We start from the raw sequence: 24,589 nt of genomic DNA, 5'->3' as shown, positions 1-24,589 counted from the left end.
TCTAAATTCTTGTTCAGTTATATTGTTTACATCTGTTCTGATCAATTCTTTAAGCTGTCATTTTTTTCTTGGAATTTCTTTTGAGGAGAATTCTTCCATTTTGTCATTTTGGCTAGTTTTCTGTCCCTTATGTGTTTTATAAGCTTGTTATGTGCCCTGCACCTGCGAGCACTATATTAAAGAGGGGTCATACACTCTCCAGGGCCTCATCCTTCAGGAGGTGCTTTTGGAGGTGTTACTTGCTCTCTGTTGTTGTGACTTTGGTTACTTTTTCTCCCTACTCGTGGTGATGTTTTGGACCCTCCACCAGGTGTGTTTTGATTTGTTCATTGAAGTAGCCCTGGAAAGGAAACAAACAAAAAACAGAAAACAAAAACAAACACACAACAAATAAACAAACAAACAAACAAACAAACAAAAGCAAAAAAACAGAAACACCAGCTACAAGTAAACAGGGTGGAGGCAGTGCTGATGGATGAGGCCTTATCCCATACAAAGAGAGAAATGACAGGGCAGGGAAAAATAAAATAAAATAACAATTGACCAGACAGAGAAACTATACGGCTTAATCCAGAGAGGGAGAGGAAGAAAAATAAAAAAGGAGGCAGGGAAAAAGAAAAGAAAATTGACCAGAGAAACTATATGGCTTAATCCAGAGAGAAAGGAAAATAAAGAAGGAGGTGTAGAACATGTATAAAGAGAATAGATTAAATATTTCTGATTAAACAAACCAACAACCACATTAACCAGACTAGAGGAGGAAAGAGATAAGAAGGAGAAAAGGAAGGAAGAATATATATATAATTGTCCGAGAATTTAATCAGGCAATTTCAATCAGTCTGGAGGAGGGGCTGTATGGTCCTCAGCGTCTATGCCTCTCTAGGAGATAGCAGTTACCAGGTGTGGAGGGGCGTGGTTTGATGTAGGCCCACTGTCCCTTCCCTGAAGCCCCACCTTGGTGGTGGGGAGAAAAATGGTGACACCCCAGGCTCTCCTCCACGGACCAGGTGTCCCAAATCACTCTGTTCAAGCTATCCTCACTGTGCCGTGGGCACAAACGAGGTGGTTTGTCCTGTTCCACCAGTTCCCGAGCCTCCCTGGCACTCTTCTGGGACTTAAACCCCTCTGTCTTTAAGGTTCCCACTCCATCTGTCCTGGTTTGGGGAAAGTGCTGCTCTGCGCCGCTGGATATAGGGTCTCTGGCTGGCAGGTGCAGGCAATCTTTGTCCTTTGAAAGGATATATACCTTATTCCCACAGCACTCCAGGGAGGGGATTGCTTTCTCCCACTGTGGACTGTGCCTCTGAACTAGTTGCCGAGCACAGGGCTGGCTCCCCTCCTCCCCAGGTGTGTGAACGGGGCAGTTGGCCCCAGTCTGGAGAAAGCCCCACAGTTAGAGATTAGATCTTTCTCTTGTCCAGATACAGTCTTACACTTCCCCAGCCTCTCTTTCTCTTCCCTTTGTCTCTGCAGAGGGGATTCCGCCCCTGTTCCTCTGCCGTCTGCCCATTTTATCTCTCCCAATTCGCAGCCACGCATCTATGGCCTGACAGGTTGTCCTGGTGGGTCCCTGGAGAAGTCTCTGTCACTTTGCCACATGGACTCTTGGAATTCAAAGTCCTTTGGCCTCAACACTGCTGTGTTTGAGAGACGAGGGAACTTCAGATCCCTCTACTTCTCTATCATGTTGGCCCCTCCCTCTGAAAAGGATCTTAAATATTATCTTACCTAATTCTTTTTTTATTGATGAGAAGACTAAAGCCCGGAGAGAGAGAACATGGTTTGCCAAATCGTAGATAGCTAGAATAGTAGGAATCTGAGTTAGAACCGAGGTTTCTTGGTTCTTTCCACTTTACCCCATTGTCCCCTATCACCTTTTTATAGACCCCTATACTGCCTCTGCCCATCTCCCCACCTCCCCACTAGACTTTAAACCCCTTGCAACCAAGGACAGCATCTTGTTCACCATTATGGTTGCTCTGCTTAGTACAGTGTCTGGCATATCGAGCCTCCACTCAATAAATACTTAGGGAATGTTTGAGTAAGTCTTGTGCTGTGGTAGGTTAAACTGGAGCTTTGTCAAAATCGATTGTCAGACTTATCAAACTTGCAGCATAGGAGGGAGGGCTCAGGTCGCTGTAGAGGCACACACTGGCTGGTGGTTGTTTTTATAGACTAGATTCCATATGATTAATACGGGGTGGGGGTGTCTAGTACCACACTGATAAAGTGTATATATTATAAAGTTGATTTTAGCCTTCAAATGCATTAACAATAGCTTATGATGGTACTTTTTTTAGAGATTCTATAAAAGAAAACTGTTTCCCACTGAGTAGTAATTAAGCCTTTATTAAGTAGAAATTAACCACATATTTTGTTTTCTAATGTCCAAATACTTTAAGCCTGAGTCTGTGGCTCAGGGTGGGGCACATCAAATGAGACCTAAGATGCTTACTATAAGGTGTGTTTGAGGGGAGATAGAGACAGAAACTAACAGACTCAGCAACAATAAATGCATGCCCAGTCAGTGTTGCAGACCTGTCCCTCTTCCTTAAAATATGCAGACCTGTCCCTCTTCCTTAAAGTGAACAAATGAAAATACATATGCTCTCAGATACCAAATAGAGACATGAGCGGTATGATATTGGAGGACTAGCTGCAGAATTGATGAAAGGAGGCACAGCCAAAGAGGTGGAGATGGGGAGGATAGTCTAGGGAGATGGTAGGGACGTTGTGTGAGCTTGAGTAAACTCATTGGACCCACTTCTATCTCATCTATGCAAAAGACAGGTTGTTAGGCCTACCTGCTTGCTGGGCAGGGTCTTTTACTGTGTGATTACTGTTTTTTGATGTTCATTTATTTCTGAAGAGAGAGCACAAGCAGGGGAAAGGCAGAGAGAGAGGGAGGCAAAGGATCTGAAGCAGGCTCCACACTGGCAGCCAAAAGCCAGATGCAGGGCTCGAACCCACAAATTGTGTGATCATGACCTGAGCTGAAGTTGGATGCTCAACTGACTGAGCCACCCAGGCATCCCTACTGGATAATTTCTTAAGATTCTTTCCACCTCTCAACTAAAGCCTCTGGAAGTGGCTTACTGGGTGGCTCAGTCGGTTGAGCTTCCAACTTCGGCTCAGGTCATGATCTCACAGTCTGTGAGTTCGAGCCCCGCGTCGGGCTCTGTGCTGACAGCCAGAGCCTGGAACCTGCTTCAGATTCTGTGTCTCCCTCTCTCTCTGACCCTCCCTCATTCATGCTCTGTCTCTCTCTGTCTCAAAAATAAATAAACATTAAAAAAAAATTTCCAAGTGGCTTAAAGCAGACTTTTTTTTTTTTAATTTTTTTTTTTCAACATTTATTTATTTTTGGGACAGAGAGAGACAGAGCATGAACGGGGGAGGGGCAGAGAGAGAGGGAGACACAGAATCGGAAGCAGGCTCCAGGCTCCGAGCCATCAGCCCAGAGCCCGACGCGGGGCTCGAACTCACGGACCGCGAGATCGTGACCTGGCTGAAGTCGGACGCTTAACCGACTGCGCCACCCAGGCGCCCCAAAGCAGACTTTTTAAGAGTGGAGAAAATGAGGCCATGGCATGAAAAGAAAGGGGTGAGGGGAGTTAGAAAACTCCATAAAAATCTAAGGATTAGACTTAGCAAGTTTGTGTGTGGGGAATAGTCAAATGGTAACCATAAGGGAGAGGAGACTGTGAGAGAAAGATGAGGTAATGAGTTAAAAGAAACCACAAGACTTTATGATGGTCTGGGGCACATTGTCTGTGTGTGTGTGTGTGTGTGTGTGTGTGTGTGTGTGTGTGTGTGTTTGTGTGTGTGTTGGGGAGGGATAAAGGAATTGAAACAAATCAAGCAGATGAACTGGTTATTAAGAGGACAAATCATGTTAAAAGTAGTGGAATGTGGTTGCAAAGGGAACATAGCTTGAGGAGAAGTGATGTGGAACATAAGGAGAGCAGCAGGTTTTATAGGTGCCAGTAATTTCTCTGCCACACCAGGGTAGTTTTCAGAGGGTGGGATGGTGAGTGGTAGCAGGGGAACTAGCTTTTCTCCGGTGCTTCCGGTCGTGTTGAGTACTTTACACACCTCATTTCATTTAGTTATCACATTAATCCTACAAGATTTTTTATACTATTCCCATTTTTCAGCTAACGAAAATGCAGTTCAAAGAGGTTAAGTAACTCACCCAAGAGCTTCTCACCGCATTATAATTAAAGAGATGGAACTAGAACTCAGGTCTCTCTTTATCCCAAACCTATGCACTTTCTATCAAACTACTGAAGGAACCCTGTGACCAAAGGCTCTGCACTTGGAACCTCATCTTGAAATGATCTACCTTTGCAAGGGAAAACTGCCTTCCTTCTCTTTGTTTAATTTATACCCTGCCTTGTTCTAAAAAGATAAAGGGTTGCTACAGAGGTAAATAAGAACTTGTCCAATTTTCCTCATTTTTGAGGGGACTGAAGTCCTTTTGCATGATACTAGTCCTTTTAGAATATAGCCGTGAAAGCAGTGTTCCTCCATCTATCACCAAATGAATACTGATGTGTGTCCAGAATAGCCAAACAGGTAGAGACAGAAAATAGATCAGTGGTTGCTTAGGGCTTGGGGAGAAGCAGGAGCTTAGGGGTGATAGCTAAAGGGCATGAGGTTTCTTTATGAGGTGATGGAAATGTTCTAAAATTGCTTGTGGTAATGGTTAAAAAACTATGCGAATTAAAAACCATTAAACTGTACACTTAAAAAAAGAAATAATACTAGTGTACACAAGGCAGATAACCCAGGTCATAAATACACAAGGGAAAGATTATAACAAGATCTCACCCATTTCTGGGTGCACAGCAGCTACAACTGGGCCTAAAAAGGTTTCTGGTTTTATTCAAGTATGTGTGTATGTGGTGACGTTTGGGAGGGCTCATACACCCAGGCTAGGGCCTGGAAGAAGGCTCCTCTCCAGCCTTTAGCTTCTAGGTGGAACTCAGCTCTGCCAGACCTGAGAGTTTAATTAATAAGCTACTATGGTTTGGATATGTGAGAGTGGTGATTGAACAGTTCAGAGCATGAGCTATCTAATCTTTTGTATCATGTATTACCATTTGAAAACCCTTTAAGCAGTATTTTATAAGCATTAAATCTTCTAGTTTTCCAGCTGCATGTTTATACTGGCTGCCCCCCCTTTCTTTCTTTGTAAGTCAGACTCATTGTGTTGGTGGGTATTTTTAGCCTAACTCTACATCCCAGAAACCATCTGGTCTCTTGGCAATGGAAATTTTAAGCCAGTTGCCTTTTAGACAATGCTGCTTTCTCTTGTTTATGACTTCATTATGTGTTTGGAAGAGAGAGCTTCTCTAGATGTGCTGGGTCTGTTTTATGCCACAGCAGAGTAGAATGTAAGATCAATATCTTGTGGTAGAAAGAACACAAGCCTTAGAATCATAGAGATACAGGTTTAAACCTTGGCTTTGGCTGTGTGACCTTGGAAGATCACCCCCCTCAGTTCTTTGACTGTAAGTGAGGATGATGATGCTTATCTCATAGAGTTTCTGTGTGGATTAAATGAGATACAGAATACTTAAAGTAGCATAGTGCCTGACAGATATTACATTCCTAATCAATGTTTAAGTTTTCTCTTTTTTTCATAATAGAGAGGCCTTTCTGTATATATTTTTATTCATTAATATGAAATTTATTAAATATATCCATTGTGTGGTGGTGTTTAGGGGTACAGAAATGGATGTACACAAAGTAATGGGAGTAGTTACTTCACTTATTTTTTTAGTGAAGATGTTGTTTAAGTTCTTTCAGTCCTAAGAACATCATCAAGTTCACTGGTCTTGACTATTCTCAGCCTGTAATTTTTTTAAGTTTATTTATTTATTTTGAGAGAGAGAGAGAGTGAGAGCAAGAGCACGTTGGGGAGGGACAGGGGAGAGAGAGAATCCCAAGCAGGCTCCATGCTGTCAGCACAGAGCCCAAAAGGGGGGCTTGATCCCATGAACTGTGAGATTGTGACCTGAGCCAAAGTCAAGTCATAGGCTTAACTGACTAAGTCATCCACTCACCCCTCAGCCAGTATTTTGAAGCCTCTTATTTTGAGCAAATACTACAGTAATATGTTTATGACTTATAAGATGTTTTTACAATAATTTTTGTAGCTCTTCATGTAGCAATAACAATGTAAAAGGGTGATAATAGAGTTATATAGGAACAAAAAAAGCTTTTTTATGCTATTGAAATTGAATTGGTATTAATTTTGAAATAGATTGTTGTAAAATAAGATGTTTATTGTAATCCCCAGAGCAACCACTAAGAAATAATTAAAACATATTTAATAAAGGAATAAGAAGAGACTCAAAATGCTATACTAGGAAATATCTAACACAAAAGAAGGCATTAATAGAGAATTGATGAACAAAAAAAGGTATAAGGTATATAGAAAACAAACAGCAAAATGGCAGAAGTAAATCCTTCCTCATCAGTAATTACATTAAATATAAATGAATTAAAACTCTCCAAATAGAAGACAGATATTGGTAGAATGGATTTTTTAAAAATATGTTCCAGATACAGGCTGAGATTCACTTTAGATCCAAAGGCAAAAATAGGTTGAAAGTGAAAGGATAGAAAAAGATATTCTATGCAAACAGTGACCAAAAGAGAACTGGAGTAGCTAAACTAATATCAGACAATGTAGACTTAAGGACAAAAATTATTACAAGAGACAAGACGGACATTGTATAATGATAAAAAGGTCAATCTTTTAAGAAAATATAACCATTGTATGGGGTACCTGGCTGGCTCAGTTAGTAGAGCATGCGACTCTTGATCTTGGGGTTGTGAGTTTGAGCTGCATTTTGGGTGTAGAGATTACTTAAAACACACACACACACACACACACACACACACACACACACACACACCATTGTAAACACATATACACCTAATAATGGATGCATAAAATATATGAAGCAAAAACTGACAGAATTGAAGGGAACAGTAAACACTTTAATGATAATAGTTGGAGACTTTGGCACCCAATTTCAATAATGGATGTAATATTATAGATGAAAGGTAAAGAAGGATATAGAAGACTTGCACAATATTGGATACCAATTAGACTTACTATATATAAGCATTCCACCCCACAACACCAGAACACACATTCTACTATAGTGCACATGGAAAATTCTTCAGGGTAGACCATATGTTACACCATAAAATAAGTCTCAATAAATTTTAAAAGATTGGAATAATACAAAATCTTTTTTGATCACAATAGAATGAAGCTGTAAGTCAATAACAAGAAAAACTGGAAAATTCACAGATATGTGGACATTAAACAATGCATTAAAAAAAAAACACACATGGGTCAAAACATAAATCACAAGAGGAGTACCTGGGTGGCCCAGTTGGTTAAGCGCCCGACTTTGGCTCAGGTCATGATCTTGTGGTTTGTGAGTTCATGCCTTGCATTGGGCTCTGTGCTGACAGCTTAGAGCCTGAAGCCTGCTTCTCATTCGGTGTCTCCCTCTCTCTCTGCCCCTCCCTCACTCATGCTCTGCTTCTCTTAAAATAAGTAAACATTAAAAAAATTATAAAAAAGAAATCACAAGAGAAATTAAAAAATACCTTGAGAGGAATGAAAATGAAACCCAACATACTAAAACTTGGGATGTAGTTGTAAAAGCAGTGCTTAGAGGGAAATTTATAATTCTAATTTCTATATTTAAAATGAAGAAAAATCTCAAATAAATAACCAGATCTTCATCTGTGGATCCTCCCACCTGAGTCACAGGCACTCCCAGCACTAAACACACTTCATTCACACCTCCACCCTGTGGCTCACTTTGCACATTTCTACCCATGACTAGTGAGCATGTGTAGAAAGCCAGCCAAACTCTGTGGGCAAGGGAGAGACCACAAACTTCAGTTTTAGTGCCACCTTTGGAAAAGCAAAAGGGTGCTTTTGTGTCAGTGCATGGCCTGGTGTGCTGCAGGATCAAGAGAAGTCATACAAGCTTAAGAATTCTGCCATAAGAGGGAGCAAGAAACAAGGAGCAAATATGTCCATAGAAGATCTGAGGAAGCCTCAGAATCCCTACCAAGGCAGATGGGAAGTATGTCTTTCCCAAAGGCAGTTAATTAAAGACTGGAGGAAGCGACTGCAACTTTATTTATTTATTTTTTTCAATATATGAAATTTATTGTCAAATTGGTTTCCATACAACACCCAGTGCTCATCCCAAAAGGTGCCCTCCTCAATACCCATCACCCACCCACCCCTCCCTCCCACCCCCCCATCAACCCTCAGTTTGTTCTCAGTTTTTAAAAGTCTCTTATGCTTTGGTTCTCTCCCACTCTAACCTCTTTTTTTTTTTCCTTCCCCTCCCCCATGGGTTTCTGTTAAGTTTCTCAGGATCCACATAAGAGTGAAAACATATGGTATCTGTCTTTCTCTGTATGGCTTATTTCACTTAGTATCACACTCTCCAGTTCCATCCACGTTGCTACAAAGGGCCATATTTCGTTCTTTCTCATTGCCCTGTAGTACTCCATTGTGTATATAAACCACAAATTTCTTTATCCATTCATCAGTTGATGGACATTTAGGCTCTTTCCATAATTTGGCTATTGTTGAGTGCTGCTATAAACATTGGGGTACAAGTGCCCCTATGCATCAGTACTCCTGTATCCCTTGGGTAAATTCCTAGCAGTGCTATTGCTGGGTCATAGGGTAGGTCTATTTTTAATTTCTGAGGAACCTCCACACTGTTTTCCAGAGTGGCTGCACCAATTTGCATTCCCACCAACAGTGCAAGAGGGTTCCCGTTTCTCCACATCCTCTCCAGCATCTATAGTCTCCTGATTTGTTCATTTTGGCCACTCTGACTGGCATGAGGTGATATCTGAGTGTGGTTTTGATTTGTATTTCCCTGATAAGGAGTGACATTGAGCATCTTTTCATGTGCCTGTTGGCCATCCGGATGTCTTCTTTAGAGAAGTGTCTATTCATGTTTTCTGCCCATTTCTTCACTGGGTTATTTGTTTTTCGGGTGTGGAGTTTGGTGAGCTCTTTATAGATTTTGGATACTAGCCCTTTGTCCGATATGTCATTTGGAAATATCTTTTCCCATTCTGTTGGTTGCCTTTTAGTTTTGTTGGTTGTTTCCTTTGCTGTGCAGAAGCTTTTTATCTTCATAAGGTCCCAGTAATTCATTTTTGCTTTTAATTCCCTTGCCTTTGGGGATGTGTCGAGTAAGAGATTGCTACGGCTGAGGTCAGAGAGGTCTTTTCCTGCTTTCTCCTCTAGGGTTTTGATGGTTTCCTGTCTCACATTTAGGTCCTTTATCCATTTTGAGTTTATTTTTGTGAATGGTGTGAGAAAGTGGTCTAGTTTCAACCTTCTGCATGTTGCTGTCCAGTTTTCCCAGCACCATTTGTTAAAGAGACTGTCTTTTTTCCATTGGATGTTCTTTCTTGCTTTGTCGAAGATTAGTTGGCCATACGTTTGTGGGTCTAGTTCTGGGGTTTCTATTCTATTCCATTGGTCTATGTGTCTGTTTTTGTGCCAATACCATGCTGTCTTGATGATGACAGCTTTGTAGTAGAGGCTAAAGTCTGGGATTGTGATGCCTCCTGCTTTGGTCTTCTTCTTCAAAATTACTTTGGCTATTCAGGGCCTTTTGTGGTTCCAGTGACTGCAACTTTAAATGTGAAGGCAGCAATGCAAAACTTCAAGGAACATGAAAAATCATGGAAATGTGACACCATCAAAAGATCACAATAATTTTCCAGTAATGGATCCCAAAGACATGAAGATCTGTGATGTACCCAATAAAGAGCTCAAAACAGCTGTTTCAGAAAGCTTAATGAGCTACAACAAAACACAGAAAGACAATTCAACTAAATCAGGACAACAGTACAGTAAAAAAAGAAAAAGAAGTTTAATAAAGAGAAATAATAAGAACACAACAAAAATTCTGGAGCTGAAGAAAATGTTGAATGAAAAGAAAAATGCAGTGGAAAGCATTAATAGCAGGGTGGACTAAGCAGAAGAAAGAAGAATGGGAAACAGTGAAGAAAGCCAGTATGACCTGTGGGATACCGTCAAAAAATAATAATAATAATTTTCAAACTACTGGAATTTCAGAAGGAGAAGGGTAGGAGAGGGAGAAGGGAGCAGAAAGGTTATTTAAAGAAGTAAGAGCTGAGAACTGTTCAAATCTGGGGAAAGGTTTGGATATCTAAATTTGGGAAGCTCATAGGTCACCAAACTCAAAGAGATCTCACCAAGACACATAATAAAGCTGTAAAAAATCGAAGACAAAGTGAGAATCTTAAAAGCAGTGAGAGAAAAGAGTATTGTAACTTATAAAGGAACCCCCATATGCCCTCAGCGGAATTCTCAGCAGAAACCTTATAGACCACGGGAATGGGGTGATATATTCATGGGTTGAAAGAAAAAAAACCTGCCAACCAAGAGTACTCTGTCCAATAAAGCTGCCTTTCAGAAATGGAGAGGTAGACTTTCCCAGACAAATAAAAGCTGAGGGAGTTCATCACCACTAGATCAGCCTTACAAAAATGCTGAAAGGAACTCTCCAGACTGAAACAAAATAATGCTAACTAGTAACATGAAAATATGAAAATACACAACATACTGGTAAAGGTAAATGTATAGTAATATTAGAATTCTCTAATACTGTAACATGGTGGTACATTAACCACTTAACTCTAGTATAAAGTTTAAGGGACAAGAGTATTAAAAATAACTATAAAACAATTTGTTAATGAATACATATGAAGTGTCTCGTGACATCAAAAAAGTAAAGGGGTAAATCTTTTGTATGTGATGGAAGTTAAAGTGTTACTGGTGTAAAATAGAGTGTTATATCTATAAAATATTTTATGTAAGCCTCATGGTAAAGCACAAAGCAAAAGCCAACAGTAGAGTCACGAAAAAAAAAAGGGAAAGGAACCAAAGCAATAGTACTATGGAAAATCATTAATTCACAAAGGAATGCTGAAAGAGAGGGAGGAGGGATCCAGGGAAGTATGAAACAGCTACAAACAACAACTAAGATGGCACTAATCACTTCCTATCTATCAGTAATTACTCTAAATGTAAATGGGTTAAATTCTCCAATCAAAAGTCATATAGGGGCACCTGGATGGCTCAGTCAGTGAAGCATCCAACTCTTGATTTTGACTCAGGTCATAATCTCATGGTTTGAGATTGAGCCCTGTGTGTCAAGCTCTGCACTAGGCATGGAGCCTGCTTATGATTCTGTCCCTCCCTCTACCTTTGCCCCTCTCCTCAAAAAATAAAATTTTTTTTACTCATGCTCTCTCTCAAAAAATAAAAATTAAAAAAAAAAAAGGCATAGAGAGGCTAGATGGATACAAGACCCAGCTATATGCTGCATACAGGAGACACACTTCAGCTTTAAGGACATATAGGCCCAAATTGAAGGGATGGAAAAGATACTGCATGCAAATGAAAACCAAAAGACAGAGTAGTTATTCTTATGTCACACAAAGTAGACTTTAAGCCAAAATGGTAACAAGAGACAAAGAAGGTCATTATATGATGATAAAGGGTCAATTCATCAAGAGGATATAACAGTCATAAATGCACCCAACTTGGGAGCACCTAAATATATTAAGGAAATACAGATCTGAAGGGAGAAATAGACAACAATATAATAATAGTGTGGAGGACTCTAGTACCTACTTTAAACAGTGCCTAGATCATTCAGACAAGAAATTAATAAGGAAATGTTGGAGTTGAACTATACTTTAGGCCAACATAAAACTAACAGGCACACACAGAACATTCCATCCAACAGCCACAAAATACATATTCTTCTCAAGTGCATATGGAACATTCTCCAGGATAGATAATATGGGTCACAAAACAAGCCTTAGAAAATTTAAGAAGATTCTGGGGCGCCTGGGTGGCGCAGTCGGTTAAGCGTCCGACTTCAGCCAGGTCACGATCTCGCGGTCCGTGAGTTCGAGCCCCGCGTGGGGCTCTGGGCTGATGGCTCAGAGCCTGGAGCCTGTTTCCGATTCTGTGTCTCCCTCTCTCTCTGCCCCTCCCCCGTTCATGCTCTGTCTCTCTCTGTCCCAAAAATAAATAAACGTTGAAAAAAAAAAAATTTTAAAAAAAAAAAAAAAAAGAAAATTTAAGAAGATTGGAATCATTCCAGATGTCTTTCTGACCACAGTGGTATAAAATTAGAAATCAATAACAGGAGGAAAACTGAAAAATTCACAAATATGACAAAATTGAACAACATGCACCTGAACAACCAGTGGATCAAAGAAGAAGTGAAATCAAAAATATCTTTAAACAAGTGAAAATGGAAGCATGACATACCAAAACTTGTCCGATACAGCAAATCCATTCTAAAAGGGAGTATACAGCAATAAACACCTACATTATGAAAAAAGAAAGATCTCAAATAAACAACCTAACTTTACACCTCAAGGAACTAGAAGAAGCCCAAGTTTGCAGAAGGAAGGAAATAACAAAGATTAGAGCAGAAATAAATGGAGACCAGAAAAACAATAGAAAAGATCAATGAACCAAAGAGTTGGTGGGGTTTTTTTTTCTTAAAGATAAAATTGACAAACCTTTAGCTAGGCTAACTAAGAAAAAAAAGAAATCTCAAAGAAATAAATTGGAACTGCAAGAGGAGATACCACAACTGATATCACAGAAATACAAAGGATCGCAAGAGACTACTATGAACAATTATATGCCAACAAGTTGGATAACCTAGAAAAGAAATGGATAAATTCCTAGAAGGATACAACCCACCAAAACTGAATTATGAAGAAATAGAAAATCTGAACAGATCAATAACAAATAAGGAGATTCAATCAGTAATAAAATACCTCCCAACAAAGAAAAGCTCAGGACCAGATGGTTTGCCTGGTGAATTCTCCCAAACGTTTAGAGAAGAATTAATGCTAATCCTTCTCAAACTTTTCCAAAAGATTGTAGAGGTGGAAACACTCCCAAAATCGTTTTATGAAGCCAGCTTTACCCTGATGCCAAAGCCAGACAAGGACACTACCAGGAAAGAAAATTACAGGTTTATATCCCAGATTGTGAATATCAATGCAAAAAATCTCACCAACACATTTGTGAACTGAATTCAGTAGCACATGGAAAGGCTCATAACCATGATTAAGTGGAATTTATCTCTGGGGTACAAGGATGGTTCAACATAGGCAAAGCAATAAATGTGATACAATACATTAACTGAAAGAAAGGTAAAAATCATATGATTATTTCAATAGGTGCAGAAAAAGCATTTGACAAAATACAACATCCTTTTATGATAAAAACTCTCAACAAATTTGGTACAGAAGGAATATACTTTAACATAATAGAGGCTATATAAGACAAACCCACAGCTAACAACATACTCAATGGTGAAAAAGATTGAAGGATTTTCCGCTAAGGTCAGGAACAAGACAAGGGTGCCCACTCTCAGCACTCCTATTCAACATAGTACTTGGAGTCCTAGCCAGAGCAGTCAGGCAAGAAAAAGAAGAAAACAAGGCATCTGAGTTGGAAAGCAAGAAGTATAATTGTCTTTGTTTGTGCACAATATGAACTTATATGTAGAAAATCCTAAAGACCACACACACACACACACACACACACACACACACACACACAAACTCTAGAGCTAATCAGTGAATTTAGTAATGTTGCTGGATACAAAATTAGCATACAGAAATCACTTGTGTTTCTACACACAGTGGAATATCTGAAAAAGAAATAAAATAGCCTCATTCACCATAGCATCAAAAAATAAATAAATAAAATACTTAGGAATAAATTTAATCAAAGAGGTGAAAGATCTATATACTGAAAACATTAAGACGTTAATGAGAGACATTGAAGATACAAATAAGTGGAGAGTGTGGTACTGAAATAGAAGTAGATATGTCAGTCAGTGGAACAGAATTGGGAGTCCAGAAATAAACCCATATATTTATGGTCAGTTGATTTTCAGTAAAGGTACCGAGTCTATTCTATGGGGAAAAAGAATAGTTTCTTCACATATGGTATTGGGACAACAATTAGATATCCATATACTAAAAAATGAAATTGGACCCCAATCTCACACCAAATAAATCAAATTGAATCAGATACCTAAATGTAAGGGCTATAGCTATAAACTGTAAGAAGGAAACAGAGATTAACTGTAGAATTACTGCTCTTATAGCACTTTTGTGATATGGTAGGGTGGACTTCAGTGACTGGATGCGTCTGTGGATCAAGATTATCTTTCATCAATCTGTCTTTCATGCCTTGCACCGAGTTGGTACTCAGTAAAGTCAGAAGACTAAGGGAACAGAAGAGACAGACAGTGACAGTTTCAGCTATACTGAAGTTTACCAAAAAGGTTTTAGATAGTCAGAAACTACTTTTGGTGTCCTTGTTGTGCTTGAGTGCCGCAGGTATGGGTTTCTTCCCTGGGCCTTTTCTTTCACCAAAATGGAATTTAGGGGGCATATGAAGAGGTTCCCCCCAGCAATAGGTACCTGTCATTTGTAGATCTGATAATTTGGGCATGTAGCCAGTGTCTTTAAATTTGACTCTGCTACTGCTGACAATATGGATTCATAGCATGTTTTTAAAAATTATATTAAACTAATTCTTAATTATGGAGTATTTGGACCCCTAAATATAGGTACAGCCTCAGTTTGAATACCAAGGCAGCTATTAATGAACTGCTGTATTGAAGGTTACAAAGTTCTTTCTTATGTTGAGCAGAACATCTTTTTCTCTAAGTGTCTACTGTTTCCCAGTGGAATGATGCCAAACAAGTCATGTATTTGAAATAATAATGCCTTCTCTTTCAGCCCTATGTTCATTCCTCCTGACCCAAAGTATATGTTGTTCACCCCAGCATTTTAATCTGTCATCCATTTTACTTATGGGTGGCTTACACCACTGACAGTTTGTGTGAGTTCTGGGAATGCAAGTGAATTTCAATACGATGCCAGGCAAAATACAAAACACGCTGATTTCTAAGCAGCTGCCTTTATAGGGTGATGTCTAAGTTTCCTACCTGTTCCCAAATACATTTCCCACTAGAAGGTACAACTCTCACATTATTTGCTTAGGTTCAGTGTTGAATTTTCTTGGTAAAGTGCAGGCATGAGATGCAGGTTGGCCACCACTTTCTCCTATTAATACGGTAGCATAGATTAGTTCTGCAGACTGGAACCATATAGCAAGGTGATGTGGCCATGAGACATAGGATTAGAGGGTTTTGAATGGGAGGAATAGCACAGAAATGCTGGAATAGAGGCCACTGTGGGTAGGGGCGCTTAGGAGGTTCAGTCTGTTGAGCAGCCGACTCTCAATTTTGGCTCAGGTCATGATCTTGTGGTTTGTGGGGTCGAGCCTCACTTTGGACTGTGGACTGACAGTGTGGAGCCTGCTTAGGATTCTCTTTCTCCCTCTCTCTGCCCCTACCCAGCTTGCGCTCACTCGCTCTCGCTCTCTCTCTCTCTCTCTCAAAAATAAATAAATATTAAAAAAGAAGCCTTTGCTAGAGACATAGGGAGAGGAAAGGCACTGTGGGAATGCACCTTATTACTTCCTTTGTAAGTTTTCTGAGTTAATCCTGGCACAGTGAAACTTAAAAAGTAAATCTTTTGCTACAAAAGAGTAGCTGTGATGATGTATTTCATTCCGAAGCTAAATAGAATCATTCAAGGAAATAATTTCTGTTTGGGATCGTCTACATGGCTATGTATCCACCTTGACTTCTGGCAAATTCTTATTTATCCTTCAGACTACATGTGCCATAGGGAGGCTTTCCACCCTGTCCTCACTCCATCCAGGTAATTAATAACTCCCTCGAGGCATACTTTTTTGGGTACCACTTCACTGTATTGTATGATTTATTTGCCTGCCCCACTGGACTCTGAGTCCTTGAAGACCCTAGACTGTGTCTCATTCTTCTCAGTATTCCCAGTGCCCACATGTGCTCCTCAGTGACTGGCATATAGTAAGTATGATAATTGTTTGTTGAATAGAGTTGTAGCACAGGGAAAATAACAGCTGCACATATTTGTAAAGGCATCATTCTCACCGGACATGTATTAGGCACAAATTGGAGATCAGGAAACAAAGGTGAGTAATAAGATAATCAAAAACTCCTACTTATAGTTCCCCCTTGTCAGTGGGATAGGTGACAGTCACCTGCATATAATTCTTACACAATAAGATTCATGTTATAATACAGGTATTCTGGGTTTTGGGTTGGGTTGTAAAGTCATAATGTTGCATGCGTCAGAAAAAAAAAAATCACGTGTTCATGAAATCTCTTGAATAACCGATTTAGGCCTTTGGAAGCTCAAATGGAATAAATTAAGGAAGAGACTACATTTAATTTTGACTCCCCACATAAAAATTTAGTGCAGTGCTATGTATTTTGTAAGTACTTAAATATTTGTTTCTTGGCTGACTTAGATTGCTTGAGGAGAGGATTGGGCCTAATAAAAGGAAAAAATTTATTGTTCATAAAGGTGATTTTAATACTCTATCCACCCTATTAAAGAAGGCGAAGTATCCCTACATCTCTCTAAGCTCGAGCAGAACAGCCATTGATTGGTCTTTCATATTTAAGCAGGATCTAGTTTGGAAACAAAGGCTTACACTGAATGTCCTCTCTGGAGAGCTCTTTCTCTTTTGACAGGATTTGTTCTTAGAATGTGTTCTGTTAATAAATCAATTCATTTCCTATCTGTAGCTTGCCAAGGGAATTGTCTTTCTTGGTAGATGGCTTTGAGGGCACAGAAGAGATTGTTATTCTTTTTTCCTTAGTTAGCATATGAGCTACTTTTGACTATTTGTCTTTTATTTATTTATTTAGGAACCTAAATTCCAAGGTGGAAAGGAGTCAGAGCTGCAGTGACACAGCTCAGGACAGAGCGAAGAGCAGACTCAGAGCAGCCCCAACAAGCAAAACCAAGGTACATCTCAGACACAGGCTTCTGGAGCTCTCTACTCCCATCCTGTAGCTCCCTGCACATGGCCACGACAGAAACTATTGCGCACGCTATTTGAGTAGGCTCCACATCCAATGTGGGGCTTGAACTCATGACCCTGAGACCAAGAGTCATGTGCTCTTGAGCCAGCCAGGTACCCCAGAAACTATTCCAGACAAGCAGAGGCAGAATGGGTCCTGGGTATACTAATTATGTTGGAGAAGTTTGCGAATAGATGGAAAGGAAGAGAGTTTGCGTTGAATTAGTAGCCAGAAGGGTGGAATGAGGGCCAGTAGAAGAACTTTTTTAAAAGTTCTAGATGAGGTTTTTTTTCCCCTGTAGCTTTTCAATTTTATTAATTGTTTCAAGTGTGTAGGAATTTCTGCAAATGGTGCATATTCTAGGTTAGGGATTTTCCCCATTTCTTAGGCTCACATCACCCTCCATCCCTTTTCTTACCCTTCCCCCACTGCCCTTCTACCATCATAAAAGAGTTATGAAGAAAAAATATATATATGCGTGTATGTATAATCTTTTTAACTTCTTTTAGGTCACAGCTATAACCCCAGCCTCCAACCCCATCATTGGTGTCCTCTTGTCCACTCAGAACAACCGCTGCCTCTCAGCCCCTGACTTAACCGTTGAGAAGCGTCTACCCTTCAGCTCCCTCTCATCCTTGACTTCCCTGCATAAGCCCGAGCGCTCCATCAGTCCTGAGAGCAATGACAGCATCTCCGAAGAACTAAACCATTTCAAGCCCATTGTCTGCTCACCATGTACTCCTCCCAAGAGACTCCCTGATGGCCGAGTGCTAAGTCCCCTCATCATCAAATCAACACCCCGCAACCTAAACAGAAGCCTGCAGAAGCAGACTTCTTATGAGGCTAGTCCAAGGATCCTCAAGAAGTGGGAACAGATCTTTCAGGAGCGGCAGATCAAAAAGACCCTTTCGAAAGCCACCCTCACCTCCCTGGCTCCAGAAACAGGGGAAGACTCACTGGTCTCTGAAGTTATCCATTCTAACAAGGAGAAGCCACCTCAGGCTTTAAATACAAGACTGGCCAGTGGGCAAGTACTCTCTGAGTGTGTAGGACCCACCCTCACTGACCTTGATTTTTTCCCCTCCGTTAGCCAAGCAAAAGTGGAACAGGGCAGCGATAGTAAAAGGAGCTCTGAGATCCCGTTGGAAACCTGCTGTTCCTCAGAACTTAGAGTGGGAGCCAGTGGTACTTTGGAGACGGAGCAGAGTGAAGGGCCGGGGCCAACCCCAGATGCCAAGTTAGACAAAACCTGTATAAGCGCAACCATGAAAATCTCGGCACCTCATTCAGCGCTACCCAAAAATAGTGTTCTGGGTGGGGTCCTCAAAACAAAGAAGCAGCTGAAGACAGCAAATCATTTTGATCTGCCTAATGGTGTGCTGGCAGACAGCCGAGGTGAGGAGCCGCTTCCTTCCTTGCGTCGGGGCCGGAAAAGACACTGTAAGACCAAGCACTTGGAACAAAATGGCTCCCTTAAGAAACTGCGACAGAGCGGTGGTGAGGTGGTCCTGGCCCCGGCAGAGCCGGTGCTGCGGGAGATGGAGCAGAAACTGCAGCAAGAGGAAGAGGACCGGCGGCTGGCTCTGCAGCTGCAGCGCATGTTTGACAACGAGAGGCGGACTGTGAGTCGGCGAAAAGGAACCGTGGATCAGTATCTCTTACGGTCCAGCAACGTGGCCGGGGCCAAGTAGCACCTAATGAACAGTGTTACCTATTTTTAAGAGGTCTTTGGGCTTGATCATTTATCCTGAAGAGCTGAGTGTTCTCACTTTGGGTTTCTTTAATGGCAAAACACTGTCTGATACAGTTCTGGGAGGTTCCGGGGCCTTCGTAGTCCATGTCCAAGGGAACTGTGTCTCTGCCTCCCTGGGACCGAGGCCAGAAGCACTCCTCACCCCAAAGTGACCTGTCCCTGAGGGCTCCTGGGCCAAATCGGGCAGCACCCACTTGGAATGAGATTCGGGAGCACAGTGGCCAGAGTTACAAATGGTAGAGGAATGAGGGGGGATACCTTCTTAAACCGACAGACCTCCTGACTTCTTTCAACAGGGTGTTATTTTAAATCAGCCTTGCAGATAAACATTACTTCCATCTGTGTCGTAGAAGTGGATCTGCGTTTTGGCAGATTCCAAAATGATTGTGTTCCCCCTTCTCCTTATCCATGCCACAAGTAAATGTACCTACTGAAATTGGTTGAGTTTTTCCCTTCTACAAAAGTTAATTTACCTTCCCTGTTTAAAAAGTAACATTTGATTAATGCTATATAGTTGACAGACCACATTGAGTCACTGTTGGATTTGGTCTTCTCAGGAGTGCTAACGTGTAAGCAGTGTGACACAGCCCCATTTTAGATGATGGAGCTGCAGGGCAGTGTTCAGATTCTCTCATTTACTAGGTGGAACATCCCAGACTGACTGTTGGGTCTCCCGACAAGAAATCCCATAGATTTTCCACACTGACAGGTTGCTGTAATGGATTGTGACCCAAGGAGCCTAGGGAAGCTGGCTGGGCATGTGAATACTGATTGTGCAAAATCCATAGGCAGATCATTGAGATTGACGGGAAGTACAAACAAATATTATGGAGTTATCTTCCCTTCTCCCGGCACAGTTTACCCTTTTGTTTTCTTGGGGGTGGGGCAGGGGAGACAAAGTACAGTTGAGCTTCCTTACTACTCTCTACGTGTCCAAGAGTTATCTGCAATGTTGATCTAAAATCCAAAACAATTGCCCAGAAGTCAGGTAAGAGCAATGCTGAAACTCCATACTATGGAAACAAGGTATCTAGCTGGATGCAGCTGGTAAATTCAGTCCCATGGACCTTTGGGGTTTATTTTCCTTAGCAGCTGACACCATGTGTCTTTTGCATCCCTGGTGGTGCTTGGTGCTTCTGCCCGTCTGGGCTCATTGAGAATAGGGATTAAGATATGACTTTAGGGAATCTCAGATGGGCTGGCGTTCCCTGTGCATGTATGAGCTGTTACTATAAAGTCATGTGACTGGCATTTTAACAAAGGCTTTAGAGCTTCTATATCCCAGTGTATGTTGTCTCCCTTGAGTGGCCCCAGCAAGATACCACATAGTTTTCTAATGATGTTGCCATTGGCAAAAACATTTCTGGAACTCTCCTCAAAGTCTAGAAACGTCTAGAAATATAGACTCCTAAAATGTTAGAATTGGAAGGGACCTTAAAGGTCATCTATTCCAACTTCCTCCTCTTACTGAGGCAGAAGCTAAGATTTGGAATGGTGACTCACTGATTACTAGGGATTTACTACATCACCTTCTTTTGATTCCTCCCGGGAGATTTGCCCCTTCTTCTCTGGACAAATCTTTAATCTTTTGTGGTTATAGAAGGGAGAATTTTAAGTTTGAAACTAGTCAGAGGCTATTTGAAGCCTCTGGAAGAGAAGGTAGGTCAAGAGGGTTTGGAGTCATAGATGAGGTACAGCCATAAAGCAGCTATTTTCTTCTGCTCCTAAACAGTTCCCAGAGAGACGTTCCAGAGATGTCTTAAGCATTCTGGTCATCATGGAGATATGTGGAGGCTCCTCAGTGACTACGTTGGTGGGAGTGTCACTCGAATGTATGTGTTCTGTGTGTCTGTGTGCGTGCACACATGCAAATGTATGTTTAAACATGCACCAATCTCATTACTTTATATTCACACCACTTCAGTTCTAGGCCCTGCCAGCAACATATGTCTCCAAAGGCTGCTGGAGGGTTGGTACCCAAGACAGAAGAGCTGGTGCTGGTGCTGGTCTGCGGAGTAAGAGGAGGGTGACTTAATGCCCTTAGAGAAATCATCAGTTCCTGCCATTTCACACAGTTCCCCTTGGTTCGGAGTACATAATATCGGAAGGCTAGTCTCATTGGTAGTAGCAAAGACACTTATTTTTCCACTTGCCACCTTTTTCTATATCTCCAGTAATTTGAAAAACATTTTGGTTGGAACTGATTTTTGTTTTTGGAAAAAAGATAAATATTTTTAATAGAAAAAGATATATATTTTAAATATTTCCCCCAAAGTACTACTTTCATTTTAAGAAATTGCATAGCAGTTAGCAACAAATTTTAGTTTCAGGTGCAGAGTGAAAAGCTACTTCCTGTTAAGTGAACATTCCAGACGCTGGATCCAACTTACTGACTTTCCCCTTTGCACCTACTGTTGTGCCTGGAATGGTATCAACAATTGTTTTCCAAACTTCCAGCTGAGCAGTAGCCCTTCACACAGAGGCAAAGTGGTTTAGGTTAAGGAGCGACAAGGCTTCACCTCTGATCTGCTCGGCTTTGGAGGAGGAAAAAACCACTAAGGTATTATCTGTATTTTAAAATGCTTCCCTTACTTAACTAAAACCTGAACACTTTTTGCTTCTGAAAGAATTCTGTGTCCTGTTGCTCGCTTGCTTGCTTGTGAAGTTTGTCACAAATGGAGTTGTCAATGTGAATTATTTGGAGACGGAGAAAGACAAGAAAAGGAAAATAGAGCGATGGGAGGGTTTGTGGGCTAGAATGAGAGAAAAACCATTTCACAAAACAAACATTTCTCATGAATCATTGGAATCTGATTCACCCTACAAATTTCCCATGCCCTACTAACTCTGCTCTTTGTGTATATGCATTCTGTGTTTTTTATTAAAGGGGAAGTTCTGAGAGGTTGGAGGATCAAGGTCATTCTGATGGGAAGTCCAAGAAATGCGGTGCCCTGGGAAGGGGGAGCTCAGCCCTTTTCCATAGAGTGGGAGAGACACTTTGGGAACATGCTCATGACCCGTTGATTGTATCTGCTGGAAGAAGTCATCTGGGCCTGTTGGGTTGGTGTCAAATCAGGCGATTAGGCATCCAGCCCTTGGCCCCTTTCGTATAATTGCCTCTTTTTAAAAGGTTAATTCGCCTTGGCTGAAGCTTCCCAGGAAAACCCTTTGTAAGTGGCTTCATTTATTTTTTTAATTTAATTTTTAGACTTTTGTCTGGAGGAAGAACTGGTGATGAATGCCTTCTGTTTTTGTTTTTTTTCTCATTTTTCCTAAAAGAAAAAAATGCCCTTAAGGATTAAAGCTGCTAATTAATTGCTGTCTGATTACAAAGTGACAAACTAAGATGGGAAACTGCCACTGTGCTTGACTGGTGAAGCTGATGACCGAAGGCTGTGCCGTTCATTTTTTCTGTTCCATTCAGACATTCCTGAGCTTCATTCGAACTTGTGCCAACCCTGTGCTGGGTCATGGAGATACAAGGATGGAAAGGACAGTCCCTGCTCCTAAGAAGCTCAGCCTCTAATGGAATGTATTTGAAGGTATATGTGGCTGGAGAGTTTGTTCATGCTCGTGTGAAAGGCCACTTCTTCATAGTGATGATCTTGGATGGAGTCATTTGAGATACTGTCCAGCACCTGACAGGCTGCACTGAACATTTTAGACACCCCCATCAGTATTTCTCAATTTGATTGCAACACTGCTTTCCATTTCCTAAGTAATTTTATCAGAGGAGAATGAATTTTCTCCCCCAGTGATACAGGACAATAATTTCTCTTCAGGAGCTGCTTTTACATAAGCTCCAGGAAATGAGGCAGGGTGTGGATCATTGACATGGTCAGAGGAGGCCCACATCCCACCTTACTGCTCTCCTAACCTCTCTCCCAACCAGACCTCTCACCAGAGCTGGCAGCAACTTTGGATTCCTTTCCTTTTTCCTGCCTGGCTTTTCATTGAGATGGAAAGCCAACAGGAGAGGAAGGAAAGAAAAACTGAAGGCTGGGTTATAATCATAAAATGCTGTAGCTGGAAAGGGCATGGAAATAACTCAGATCAAACTCACCCATCTGCTTCCCCTTTTTTTTTTCCTAATAAGGAACTTGAGGTCCAGTGCTTTATGCCCTGTTGACACTGTAGTTTCCTAGGATCTAAATAGTCTTTTTAAGTTACACACACACACACACACACACACACACACACACATAATTTGCTAACGAGGAGGACACCCAAATGATATAGGAAGCTTTTTGTTTTAATAGCTTTTTTCTTCTAAAATGTTTCAGAATTAAAATATGCCTCTGTCCCCTGAATACATACCCAGATAGGGGAAACCCCATAATGTGACTAATGTGAATATGGAATCTTGGGAAGTGATATATTTTGATTGGAATAGTCATCATTTTAACCACCAAGGGTTAAAACCATGCCAGCCCTTCATTTTTCTTTGAAAAAATCAAGAACTCCTTAGGGACTTAAATCTTTCTCAGCCAGCCTTTTCCCCCATCAACCAAAAGAGTGGTATTCAGCCTGGTTTTTAGAAGTGAACATAGTTGCTTATAAATTCTTGTGAGTTAGTGACAAAGCAGGTATGTTTTTTGGGGTCAGGGAGATTCTAGGGAAAGCTGCTGTTGAATAGATTTTGCTCCAAAGATGATATAGAAAATGCATCTTTACACGTGATTGTTACCCACTGTAGCTTTCTGAAGATCGTTCTATAGGAAAGAGAGACATAAGCAGAGGTCACAACCAGTTTAGAGATCGGTTAAATTGGATGAAGAAAAAGTGCCAGGACTGAATGTGCACATTGTTCTATGTATTATCAGTATTTTTATTCTTCCTAAGAAAAATATTTACACACTTTGCTTTGTGAGTAAATGCTTCCTTAATGTCTTGTTAATAAGCGTGGCAGGCTCCCTCTCTACCTTTTCTGGTGTCTTAAATCAATTGGTTGGACAGAGCTGAGCTAAGGCCAGGCTTATTCATCTTCCTTTCCTCTCATTTAATAAGAGGTAAAAACAGGCAATGCACTCCTCAAAGATTAAATTATTAGAGCTCAGGAGAAGCTTTTGGGCCCTGGGTCTGGCCCTTAGCCTGCAGCAGAACACTTCAGTTCCTAAGGAGAGAATGTATAACTGTGTGAGGGAAAAAAATTACCTTAAATGCCATCTAATGGTTTTATTGTTACTCTCAATTTGTACAGACACTGTTGTCCTTAGGGCCCTTCCCCTTCCCACCTACAAACAGAAAATGGGATGCATATTGGTTTTCTACCTGCTGTCTTCACTGGAATTGGAGAAGGGGCCTGGATCCTTGTGGACCGCCACTGCGGGCTGCCTCCTCTCCAGCTCATCGTAAAGAGCATTTTGACAAAGACTCAGAACGGGGCATGCCTGGTCAGGGATGCTTCTGACCACAAAGAAATGGTACAGAATCAAATGGGGTGATGTGTTGTTTATTTAAACAGTACCAGGGTGCATTCTTCAGTGTGTGTTTGCCTGCTTAAGGAGAGGCCCAAGTTGAGAATACAGTAAAGCAAACTCATGAAAGTGAATGTTCTGTTTCTAGTTAAAGTTTTAACCTCTAGCGTGTAATCTCAGACAAATCTGGGCTAATAGACTATGTGTGTTTGACTTTTGGTGCTATCTTTGCTCTGGGAGATGCCCCACACTGGAATGTCTCACTTTGGCATTCAGACTGGGATGGGAGAAATTAGGAGGCGAAATGGGGTTTCCATGGCATGCTGCTGGAGCATGAGTTT

The 24,589-nt window shown here is 41.0% G+C and overlaps 1 protein-coding gene across 4 annotated transcripts in view; it reads left to right on the top strand.

Moving 5' to 3' along the window:
* RNF169 (ring finger protein 169) overlaps positions 1-24,382 on the top strand; it is a 113,645-nt gene extending 89,263 nt beyond the window's left edge. Inside the window, exons 5-7 of one of the 4 annotated variants that reach the window (XR_006297392.1) lie at positions 16,923-17,022; positions 17,588-21,391; positions 21,719-24,382. Coding sequence is in view for 1 of the 4 variants with exons in the window: in XM_043580248.1 (XP_043436183.1) it covers positions 16,923-17,022; positions 17,588-18,769 (1,282 nt within the window). In the remaining 3 variants the exon portion in view is untranslated. Of the gene's footprint in view, positions 1-16,922; positions 17,023-17,587 lie in introns of all 4 variants that reach the window. The other 3 variants (XR_006297393.1, XR_006297391.1, XM_043580248.1) reach the window with 3 other exon arrangements.
* Positions 24,383-24,589: the final 207 nt, after the last annotated feature.

The sequence above is a fragment of the Prionailurus bengalensis genome, chromosome D1 (genome assembly GCF_016509475.1).
Source record: "Prionailurus bengalensis isolate Pbe53 chromosome D1, Fcat_Pben_1.1_paternal_pri, whole genome shotgun sequence".
In the NCBI taxonomy this organism is placed as follows: domain Eukaryota; kingdom Metazoa; phylum Chordata; class Mammalia; order Carnivora; family Felidae; genus Prionailurus; species Prionailurus bengalensis.
The sequence above is the reverse complement of the archived record's forward strand: the minus strand, read 5'-3'. Positions and strand labels throughout refer to the sequence as shown.